This window comes from Acomys russatus, chromosome 31 (assembly GCF_903995435.1).
Source record: "Acomys russatus chromosome 31, mAcoRus1.1, whole genome shotgun sequence".
Classification (NCBI taxonomy): domain Eukaryota; kingdom Metazoa; phylum Chordata; class Mammalia; order Rodentia; family Muridae; genus Acomys; species Acomys russatus.
This window is the reverse complement of record NC_067167.1, coordinates 40155663-40168038: the sequence shown is the minus strand read 5'-3', so window position 1 is coordinate 40168038 and position 12376 is coordinate 40155663. Positions and strand designations below refer to the sequence as shown.

The 12376-nt window shown below is 41.6% G+C and overlaps 1 protein-coding gene across 1 annotated transcript; it reads left to right on the top strand.

Annotated features, from left to right (window-relative positions):
• The first annotated feature begins 254 nt into the window (after positions 1–254).
• LOC127212791 (signal-regulatory protein beta-1-like) lies at positions 255–10257 on the top strand. The gene is given in 5 exon segments (XM_051172947.1): positions 255–542; positions 6267–6623; positions 8955–9128; positions 9131–9271; positions 9725–10257. Coding segments are annotated over 5 exon segments (1134 nt in total). The 5' UTR covers positions 255–469; the 3' UTR covers positions 10114–10257.
• The last annotated feature ends 2119 nt before the right edge of the window (positions 10258–12376 follow it).

Here is a 12376-nt window from a genome sequence, read left to right as displayed (position 1 = left end):
AGGGAATCATTCCACGAGAATAGCTGCTTTACTCCAGCATTGAGCTGCTTACACAAATATTAATGTACTTAACTGAAGAGTCTTATGTGACAATCAGGAAAATGTGCCATAATCAACATCTAGTGTCTGAGACTTAGATGTTTGGGAAACATTGTTTTGTACTGGATTCTAACTGTTGAGTTACCAAGATGTATTGAGACTACATGGATCCAGCACACATTCAAATGAAAGGCAAAGGGTTAGTTTCACTAGACGTATCTGAGTTCCTATGAACATGGATAATAATACAGCAACATCCTTACAGCTGCCTAAAAGTATCTATTTCAAAATAACCAGCGTAGTTCCTGTTTCTTCATAACACTGGCGTGTTCTTTATACAGCATAAGGCAAGTACCTCTTTCTCTGCAGATCAGAGCCTGGGATCTCACGAGAACCAACACTAGGTAGAGCAGGCTCCTTGAACCTGAACATGCTTCACCTGGACTCCTGGCCACACACTCCTCACTGCTTCCTGCTATTGCTGCTGCTGGGACTTACATTAGGTGAGCATGCCCCATAAATGGAATCATCTCCCTGCCTCTTAGCTCCATCCCATTGAAATTAAAGGACTTCCAGTCAGCCACCTGAACTGTCACAGGAAAGACAGTCAGAACATTGCCTCAGACCCTAGAGCCAGACTCCTGAGCGCTGCTCTGCATGCCAACAAGTTTCAACATGTGGCGAGAGTATCCTATGTGATAATGCTTCAACAACAATAATTTCTCGTGTCTCATCTAACAATATTCTTTTCAGCAGAAGCCACTTAAATCAGTGTATCATCTCTTAGTCCCATCAGAGCCACCAAGTCGCATACAGTGCAGCTGATGGCTCCAAGCTCAGCACTCTCTGCTCACTTCCTGAGACATAGAGACTGATGTTCAGGCCAGTAATGTGGCTCTGGATGAAGTGTGTCCGGCAATGCTCAGCAACCATTTCTTCTCACTTAAGTCCCTCATTTTATCCTCTGGCCTCCAGTTGCTCCTTCATCTGGTCTCAGTATTGCCACTTAGTGCTGCTGCTTTGAGGGCCTGTACTATAATATTGTCTTACCTATGACAGTGTTCTATTGCTGGGGTTGCCATGACAAGGTACCACAGTCTGGTGGATGAATCAGCAGACATTCTTTTCCTCAAAATTCTGGAGGCTGGAGGCCAGGGTCAAGGTGTTCAGTGAGCTAACTTCTTCCAAGATGCTTCTCCATTGTAAATTGCATGTTCCTTGTCTGTCTTCACACATGATCTTACCTCATCCTGTCTCTGTGACTCTTCTCCACTTCCTGAAATAAAACCAGTCACATTTGGTCAAGACACACCCAAATGATCTCAATTGGCTTTAACTCTTCAAAGACTCTAGATCCTATAGAGTGATACGATGACACTGTGGTATGGTTTTGATTTGTAGGGTATAAACAATCCACCTATAACAGGTCCCCACACATCTCTGGTCTTCTTGATGGTCTCCAGTGAGTTTTATTTCCTTCTACTTGTGTCAAGCAGGATTGGTGACACTCTGAATGGCCCATGCTCAGGCCCCACTTTGGCTCAGGTGTTATATGATCTAACCTCACACAAGTCTAAATGCTCTCGTTACCTCTCAGTATACCTGCGGCTAGCAGTAGGAGTTGGGTCTTGTTAATGATTATAGCACTTCTTGAAGCATTCTATTTCCTAAACTTTCTGCATTTATTATATAATTACATTGTTTCCCTGCTCTCTCTTTTTCAAGTCCATGACCTTTCTTTGTTTCATTAAGAGTTTTACACACACACACACATACACACACACACACACACACACACACACACACACACACACACATGCTCATATATGTCTGTATGTTCCTAAATATATAAGTAGGGTTTTATAAGTCCACATGTTACCTAAACAAGTACTACAGCAATAGACATGTGAAGAATAAAGGGGGTATCACAACAAAGAAGAATGTATGTCCCTTCTGGATTCTTTTTATTCAAATTCCAGCCATGCTTTGCTTTATTACTCTCTCCCTACCATGATTATCTGTCTTCCTCCAGTCCCCAATGCAACAGGACTGCCAGCAAATTGAAATTTCTAAACAGCGATCTGTAGGCCAACTTCTGCTTTTATTGACTGACTTATCTTAGAAATTTGCTTCAGTTCTGGAAAATTGTTTAGCAAAATATTTGCTTTGTCTCAAGCAAGGTCTAACAGGGAAGAAGGTTACAGGGGCCATGCCTTTGGAGACAAAATTGTAGCTCATATTCATTCTTGCCCCTGATATTTCCTGCTGCCATGAGTTGAGCAACATTATTCCACGGCACACCATCATCATCATGAGGCTCTGCCTCAGAACCCTGAACTGCCTGAAACAATGAGCCAGAGGAAATACTTATTCTTTTGAACTGGCTATTTTTCAAATCAATAACAATCTAACTTAGCAAGCTATAATTAAATTCAGATTCGCATCTGTACCTAGAGCTGGGCTCATCTGCCTTATCTATATCTAGCTCCATGACACTGTGCAGATCATCCACTGATAGTTGAAGGTCCATGACTCAGAAAATTAACTGAGAAATTACTTCTAAATGTGCTGAGAGAATCGCTATGTGCCAAACACTGTGGAACTCACTCCATGGTTCTACTTCATATGGGCCAACATCTCAGGTTAATGCTCTTTTCACACACACACACACACACACACACACACACACACACACACACAAATCAGAAGCAGAAAATCCACTAATGTCAATATATAGACCTGTGGTTTAAACTCAGGCTTTCTAGCTGAGGTCACAGGATTAGCAATAATACTCCCCAGAAGCTTTGATCTATCCCATGGGTTTTAGCCTGGTGAAGTGAGAACAGGGCTATGCAAATGAGAGAGGGCTGCTTGACCAGGACAATGGCAGGTAAGAAACAGTAAAGATGTCAGATTTTTGATACATGACAAAGTGGAGCCTATAGAATTTCCTGGAGGATCAGGCTTGATATGGGAATTTAGACACTAGACTTGTGGCCCAGACATCTGCAGGATGTCTTAATATTACTTGCCAGGAACTTAACCAATAAGATATACTTCAGAAACCTTAGCTAGAATTCTGTTGTTCTTTAAAAGGCATCCAGATGCCCTGTCATTTTCTGGTTTTCTGTGTTCCACTTTGGTGGTCTGTTATCTCTGCTACAGTGATGAAAGGAACTTTATAGTAAAGAGTCTTAGTTTTATTTCCACCCTGGCACCCTGGGACTGTAATAAAGTCCTTCTGCACATTTTAGCTGAAATTAGTAACTATAACATGGTCAAGTAAAAAAGGACTATGAGATCATAAGCAACCCACATAGGTGAGGACCACAGTGACTGTTCATGGCGGAGGATTTGAAGGACTATCTGACCTTCTACAACCCAAACAGTATGAGATCAGAGACACTTCAGTGGTTTAAATACTACATAGCTACTGTGTCCTGGGCTCTGGGGATGGAAAAAAGAGGACAGATGGGGTTCATCCCAAGCATAGGTGCTATGCCGACTCCAGCTGGTCTCCCTAAATCAGCTGAAGCCAGTAGTGACTGGATGCTCCCACTACCTATGATCACCCACCTCCATACATATGGAGTTAGCTGAGATTCTCAAACCCCCTCTGTAAGGAACTTCCACAGTTGCCAGGATACTTAGCTCAGTTTTCTGTGTGCGCATCCCAGACAGGCAAGGTTCTAGTCACTCCCTCAATGGCTTCCTTCACTCTCCCATAGTGGGTTGCCTCAAAATACAGCTGGCTACTCTATTAGTTCTTTGTGAGAGATGAGGTGGGTCCTGGGCAGATGACATTAATCTTCTTCAATTCTCCCCATATTTATGATTTTACCTTTATAGAATTAAATTTATCATACTCATTTATAAGTGTTAAAAATTATTTCACTTTAGTTTATTATTCCGTATGTTAGAGAATCTTTTGCTAGTTAAGAAATGTTGCAGAAGAGTGATGACACACTTGTGTCATATCTAGACAATCCTACTGGAGCAGTAAGTCACATATTCTATTTCTATACTTGAGCTGTGTTCCTGTCTCACATAATAGGTGCAAGAGTTTAGTAAAATTTGAAGTTATATTTGAGTTTTAAGATACTATAATAAATCAGTTCACAATTTCTAAGAGTTGCTTTATTTTTCAGTTTCTTGTGTTATGTTATCTTAGCACATAAGCTAGTTAGTTTTTTAAACCTCTATGTTGCTTTGTTACAAATAATTTAGTCAATAATTTTGGAACACAAATTTGATATTTTAAATTGGAACAGAGTATAGAATTTTGACAAAAATGAGTTAGATAATTTGTATAAATACTTATGCCAAAATATAAGTTGCCTTACTTTCTTACATACTATAATTCACTGTTGTTATTTTCATCATATTTTATTTTTTATTAGTTAGTATCCTAATACTGTGCACATTATTTCTAGATCTGGCATTATGACATTACACAAAGTTTTAACTTGTCACAGTTCCTTTTGCTGTTGGCTTCAGTTCCTTAGGGAAGCTGGGAGTCCCCATTATATTCTAGTGTGAGAAGTAACAGTGACCGTGTGGTCGGAGGCCATCCTCCATCCTTCTCAGCAGCTCCTGGTGTGTGGCCTTCCCTAAGATTATTAATAAATACCAAACAAGGCGGAAGATTAGATCTACTCCTATCCAACAACTAAGTGGAAGCTATGAGCTCAGAATGCTTTATAAAATTTTAATAATCTCCACCAGCCAAAAGTTACATCACCGTTCACTACTGTTCTTATCCTCTGCCATCCTTTCGTTCGGCCCAGAGAGCCCACTAGCATCCCCTGAAGGGCAGGCACAGTTGTTATGACCAGACATATTTTATTTGGAATACCGTGTTTCCCCCTTTGTCTTGATCCCATAATATTGCCATGTGTAGAATCCCTGGTTTGATTTAAATTCTGGGTGTATTTTCTCTTTTTGACCAAAACACTCTCTCACTGCTTCCTGTATGTTAACATTTCTAATATGAGCTGTGTTCACATACTTTTGAGGAATGTTAAAAGAGATAAATTCATTTCCTTTCAGCTTTCTATTACTACTCAGCTTTGCTCAGTTGGGTTCTACTGTGTGCTGGTTTGATTCTCTCTGTGTTTGTATCACATTGAATTAATTCATCATTTTGGATTTATAGTTCTTGTGTTTTATCAAACTGGGAAGATGTTTGACAACATTATTTTCAAAAATCCTGCTCCTACGCTCTAAATTATTTAATGTCATCTCTTTATTTGCCCACTACCCCTGAACTGCTGACTCAGTGACATTATTGTTTCCATTTCTATGTTTGTAATTTTTTCATAAAATTCTTAAGGCCGCTGTAGACCCTGTAAACTTCTAAGTTACCATAAGCCTTAATTCCCCCCAAATCATTTGTTTCCTTCTTAGAATTTCTTTCTGTTTGGTGTTCTTATTTTGCTAATCAGACTCTTGGCTTTCTTAGTGTTTTCCATGCCTTCCTTTTGCTTTTTTCATATTTAAGTGAATTTGTGTAGCCTCCGTGCGGTAGTGTAGTAAGTGAGTGAAGTACAGTGCAGCCTTTCCAGATCACAAATGTCCAGGCAAGAAGGGGTCAGAACTGCCAGAGTTATGGGGGTCAGAGTAACTAAGAAAACAGTAAGAGGGAAGAGAGGGGACACAGGGTAATGCTCTCAGGTGACTGACCATACAATGTGCAAGAAAAAAAAGATGGAATTCTTTGAGATTGGGGATCTGTGACCCATGTTTGTTGCATTCTCTCACCAAGTTTGAATTTCTGAACATACAAGTGAGTACACGCTGTATTTGTCTTTCTGGGTCTGAGTTACTTCAGTCAAGATAATTTTTTGTAGTTCTATTTATTCTGTTCCATCCATTAATTTCTTCTTTAAGAGCCTCTGTAATCTGCATAAAGGTGGTTTTATGGTCATTTTCACACCCAATTCTATTGTAACAGAACGAACATATTCCATGTGCACAGACAACAAACACCAGACCGATACTGGATGAAACATAAGAATTCCAAACAAAATTAAGGGTTCAGTCACAATCCTGCCAAGTTTCCAGTGTCTCTGTGATTCCGTTTCCTCATCTCTGCTACATTGTTGTGTTAAGAGCCCCAAGTGAGGGGAACGGTGATCTTATGCACGCTGAGCTCTAGTAAGTAACAGTGTTAGATCACAAACCTGTGGGTTCCCATCAGGATGAGCACTAACTGATGTTTCCTGCAGGAGCAGCTGAGCGGGAGCTGAAGGTGATTCAGCCTGAGAAGTCGGTTTCTGTCTCTGCTGGAGACTCAGCCACTCTGAACTGCAATGTGACCACTCCACAACCTGCGGGGCCCATAAGGTGGTTCAGGGGTACAGGGCCAAATCGGCAGCTTATATATAGTCACACAGGAGAGCATTTCCCCAGAGTCACAAATGTTACAGATGTTACAAAAAGAAACAACCTGAACTTTTCCATCCGCATCAGTGATGTCACACCTGCTGATGCTGGCACCTACTACTGCGTGAAGTTCCAGACGGACTTATCAGAGTATGGGAAGGAGCTTCAGTCTGGGGGAGGCACTGAGTTGTATGTGCTTGGTAAGTACTTTATTGTTGTCTTCACCTCTGATTTCTTCAACAGGTCAAAACAGTGTCCAAGATTCTGTTTCAGTCTCAGTGTCCTTGTTTGTGGCATGGTGATGGTCAGAGAACTTTCAGAGAGAAATGATGGCCACTCTGCACAGCACCTCACACAACAGCATGCCAAAAAAAAAACCCAGGTGGCATATCACGGTTTTAAAACTTTGGATGACTCACTAAATCTGACCCTCAATTTCCTCTTCTGTAGAAGTTGGCTCCTGTGCACACTTTTCTAGACTGCTATGGCTACCTAGAGAACTGCTGAGAGTCTAGCATCAGGAATCCATGCGGTGGGAAACTTTTATTCTCTATGGAATCCCCAGTTTTCAGTTTTCTGATGATAACAACCATAGGTCCCTGGTAGGTGATCCTTGATGCAGGAGAAAAATGTACATATTCTTGGCTGGTGATGTCAGGGTCATTAGGAACATCAGAATTGCAGGAGAAAGAAAGGAATCTAAATGCCTGGCTATGCATCCCAGCACTGCTACTCACTAACATGTGCCCAGGACAAGACCTTCCACACAGAGGCCTCACATGGTACCCCATCCGTTAGCACAGTAAAAAGGGGTGAAGTCATGTACCATTCTTAAAGAAAATGCTGACTTGAGTGAAATATTTCATGTGAGCTGTGTTGACTTGTGTAAAATATTACATGTGAGCTGTGTTACTAAGGGGCCACGTGACCTTGGACTTTACACTTTCCCTCTCTAGAACTTAGATATCAATGAAGCCAGAGCGGGGCTGGTGGCTCTTCACCTGACTATTTTTGGAATTCTATGGAAAACCCTAGGTTCATGTTCCTTTACTTGTTGCCATATGGGTATACTGGCATCTGAAATATCAAATGCATGCTTTGAGGCAGCAATTGATACATGATTATTCCCTTGATAGAGCTGGTTAAGACACCAAGCTGAGGGATGACAGCTCCTTATGCTGCAGAATATCAGGGCCCAGCCTGCTGAACACAACTACCTAAAGCCAAAAGAACTACCTCTCAGGGAGGAGACCCAGGGTGCTTTTAGGAGAGGAGACTATTTCTGTCTACTCAGCAGGCTGTCATCTGTGTCCTTTGAGATTAACAATTAGAAAATGAACCTATTCTACCTCCTTCACAGAAGGTAATCTCGTTTGCTTGTTTATTTATTTGTTTGTTTTAAATCTAAAATTAAGTCCACGTGAAGCCCATATTTGGAGATGCAGGCCGTTGGGATCTCAGTTTTAAATTTACGACTTGACACAGATTAGACATAACAGCAGATAGGTAGAACAAAAGAAAGAAAGATAGAAGGGAAGCAAGGAAGGCAGGAAGGAAACACAACGGGAACAGTCAGGAAGGGTTTCAGCTTTGTGGCACTTCAGCCATGTATTTTATTTTCTGGGATGCCAGAGCCCTCTCTGAACAATATCAACCACTACCTGGATATGTGGTGTGAGAAATAAAAAAGACATAGGAAAAGATAGACAAGATATAGCAAAAGAGATAAGAAAAAACACAAGTATTCAGGAGGACTAACAGTAAATACTGTAGCCCCGAGTTTATTTCTCTCACAGCTTTTATACAGTGTACGTACATGTGAACCAGAGGATTCTTGGAACAGAAACAAATGCTAACAATTACTTTAGTTATCTATATGCTTAGAATTTTTTTTAAATTTTAGGTCAAAGAGTTATATCAAGCTCCACATCCTCACCTGGAATTAATAATAAGCTTTCTTAACCAACACAAGTATCTTGCTAAGTCCTCAAGGCTGTGTGAGAGTTTGCAAGCCAAGGTCGTAAGACCTCTGGCCTGCTTCTGCTAAGCACTCCAGAAAACAGATCCCAACACTGGGTTATAGGAGATGTAAATCTAGAAAAATTTACCTTAAGTTGTCAAGGTTTCGTGAGGAGGCTAGCAGGAGTAAATTATATTAATTATTAAATACATTTGTAACTCTTCATTGACCAGAGCTACAGTTGCAGCTGGCCTTGCCCTTCCTCAGTTTCCCCTGGGCATCTCTGCTAACCTCTGCGAACACGAAACAAAGGATACCACAGAAGGGACCAGGACAAAACCTGGAGGAAAAAACTTTGAGGAGGATGAGCTGTTACCATCTATGCCTGGAACATAGGGGTGACATGGGAGGAAAGAAGGACCTTGGTGTGACTGAAGCTCTGGTGTTAATCCCAAGCACCAGAGCAAACCATGATGATTGCGACATTGTCTAGGAAGGTTCTTCATAATGTTACCCTATTAGTACTGGCCATCACAATCACATCCTTGTCTGCATGCTTGCTCCTTTACAGCTGAACCATCTCCTCCTGTGGTCTCGGGTCCTGCAGCCAGAGCTGCACCTGGGCAGACAGTGAGCTTCATATGCAGGTCCCATGGCTTCTCCCCTCGGAACATCTCACTGAAGTGGTTCAAAAGTGGAAAGGAGCTCTCTCCCTTCAAAACTACTGTAAACCCCGAAGGAGAAAGCCCCCCTACAGTATCTCCAGCACAGCCCAGGTGGTGCTGAGCCCTGAGGATGTCCATTCTCAGGTCGTCTGTGAGGTTTTCCATGCCACCTTGCAAGGAGGATCTCTCCGTGGAACTGCCAACTTGTCTGACATCATTCGAGGTAGATGTCTCTGAATCCCAGATCGAGCTCATATCTGGCCAGAATGGCTTATGCACCATTCCCCACGAATATTCATGTATATCGCACAGAGGGTGTCATAGACTATGATGAGCACATGAGGGAAATTGTACTGATTTTAACAGAAGAAATTAAAACTATACTAATTATGATCCACACAACTCATGCACAGCATTTTTAGGCATTCATTTTTTCCTGGTGTACACAGAAATTATGTTTATTAATTTTACTTATTAGAATCCTCACCCCATTGCTGCCTGAGCTTCTGAGAGTCAGGAGCTGTGCGTAGTGCTGACTCTAATCTGGAACAAACACTCCATCTGTCCCCATGACCACATTTGCAACAGGGGTGAGTCCTCATCACCCCAGACTCTGCTTTGGGGTCTGTCTGCACCTCAGTTCCATCAGCCTCACTTTCTGCTTGTGCTGTTGCAGTTTTGCCCACGGTAGAGGTGAACCAGCAGCCAACAATGATATGGAATATGGTAAATGTCACCTGCCAGGTGAAGAATTTCTATCCTTTGAGCCTTCAGTTGACCTGGTTAAAGAACGGAAATATGCCCCAGGCAGAAGTGGCTTCTACACTCACAGAAAACAAGGATGGAACCTACAGCCAGACCAGCTGGCTCTTGGTGAACATATCTGTCCATGAGAAGGACATGTTGTTCACATGCCTGGTTGACCATGATGGACAGACAACAGTTATTAAAAGCCATACTGTGGTGACCACAGCACATCATACGGAGCAAGGTACTGCCACAATGTCTGATGAGGTCTCCACTCCACCTTCTTGGCTGTGTGTAAATTTGGCCTCTTTTATGTGAACGTAGCAGTCATGCTTATGGTAGGGTAATCCTGACAACTACAAAGTAAAATGTTTAAGTCAAATTTCATTCCCAACTTCTCAAAAGTCTAATACATCTTTCCACTGATGTTTTCACACCATAGATTAAATCCGTAAGAAAAAAGAGACTTCATCCAACCCGAGTCTCTTCCTTCTTCTCCTTTTTTTAACCTAACATTTGTTACATCCTCAAGTTCATATGTTTCCTTTTCAATATCTTCTTTGACTCCATTTCATTTTAGATTTTTACATATATATTTGTGTCCTCACTGGAGTTCAATTTCAACAGTCCTACTGAAGTCCTGCGGTTTCTCAGTGGCTTAGGAACACAGCTGAGTGTGAGATTTTATGAGAGGAGCCTCCTTTCTAACACCTTTGAAAGAATTGGTATACGTAGTACGCTGTGTATACAATAATATATCATATGCATCCGTACATCCAGATGTACACGCGTGGCCCTGAGTGCACCGTTACTACATCAAGTTTTCAGTTTAGCTGTGATCTCGTGCCCTTCTTCAACCACCTTGTGAGTCAGTAGTTTTGCAATCAGGGAATCTAGCAATGGAAAAAGAATTGGGATGTTGGGTTCTTGCCCTGAGACCATGTAGTCTGGTCTAATGAAAGAAAGGAAAATCAAATGTCCCCAGGAGCACAGCAATACACAGAGTATAAGACCAATTTGCTAGGAAAATACTTCTCCTCAGCTTACTACTACCTTAGGACCTTGAGTTACATAGAGACGCATTTATACGAATATGTTTTACTTCCCTTTTGTGAAACAACAAGAGGGGCCCTCAGCTCAAATGCCTTTTGAAAAACCTAGGTTCTTTGGCATACACTCCTCTTTGTGAGCAATTCTGCAGGATAAACACTGATTCACCTAATTTTCTACGTACATGCCTGTTAAAACAGTAAAGATGAGAAAGCACAGGGTCCCTTACAGTAAGAACTATGTAGACGATGTACAATTATACCCCCTGATGGCTCTGTCACGTGTGTTCATAAAGCATAAACACAGTCCACAGTGGGTGATCAAATATATAAGGATATTTTCATCCAAACCAATATCATTATCACATTCAGTACATTTTTTCCATTAATACCCATCAATCTTATGCTTTTTTAATTGTTAATTTTTATTAAACTTACATCCTGATTGTATCCCACTCACATTCCTCCTCCCTCTTCACACCCTCCCCCCTTCCCTATTCCTCCTCTCCTACTCCTCAGAAAAGGGCAGGCCCCCACCAACCCACCTCAGCACATGAGGTCACATCAGGACTGAGCACAACCTCTTCCTTGTGACCTGGAAAAGTGGCCTAGACAGAGGGAAGTGAACAAAAACCAGGCAACAGAGTCCAGGCCAGAGACAGCCCCTGCTCCCTTTACTAGAGGACCCATCTGAAGACTAAGCTGCCAATTGGCTACACCTGTGTAAGGGGCCTAGGTCCAGCCCATGCATGGTCCTTGGTGGGAGCTTCAGTCTCTGCAAGCCCCACCGGTGGCAGGTTAATTTATTTCATTGGTCTTCTTGTGGAGTTCTTGTACCCCCTGGGTCCTTCTGTCCTTCCTCCACTTTCTCACAAGGCTCCCCCTATTCCACCTAATGTTTTGCTGTGAATCTCAGCATCTGTTCAGTTTACCAGGAGAAGCCTCTCAGAAGACAGCTATGCTAGGCTCCCTGTCTGAAAGCATAGTAGAGTATCCTTGATAGTGTCAGGGGTTGGCTCTATCCCACGGTGGATATTTTTTATGTGTTCATGGATTCAGTTTGCAAGTATTTTATTGAGTATCTTGGCATCAATGTTCATAAGGAAGATTGGTGTGACATTTTCTTTCTTGGCTGAATCTTCTGTGGCTTAGGTATCAAGGTGACTGTAGCTTCATAGAATGAGTTTTGCAATGCTCTTTCAGTTTCTATTTTGTGGAATAGTTTGAAGAATATTGGTATTAGATCTTCTTTTAAAGTATGGTAGAATTCTGCACTAAAGCCCTCTGGTGTTTTGTATTGAGAGATTTCAATGACTACTTCCATTTCCTTAAGGGTTAGAGAACTATTTACATTGTTAATTTGATCTTGATTTAACTTTGGTAAATGGAATCTATCAAGAAAACCCTTCACTTCATTTAGATTTTCCAGTTTTGTGGAATATAGGCCTTTGAAGTAAGACCTAATGATTTTTTGGACTTACTGTATCTATTGTTATGACCTTTCTTCATTTCTGACTTTGTTAATTTGGATA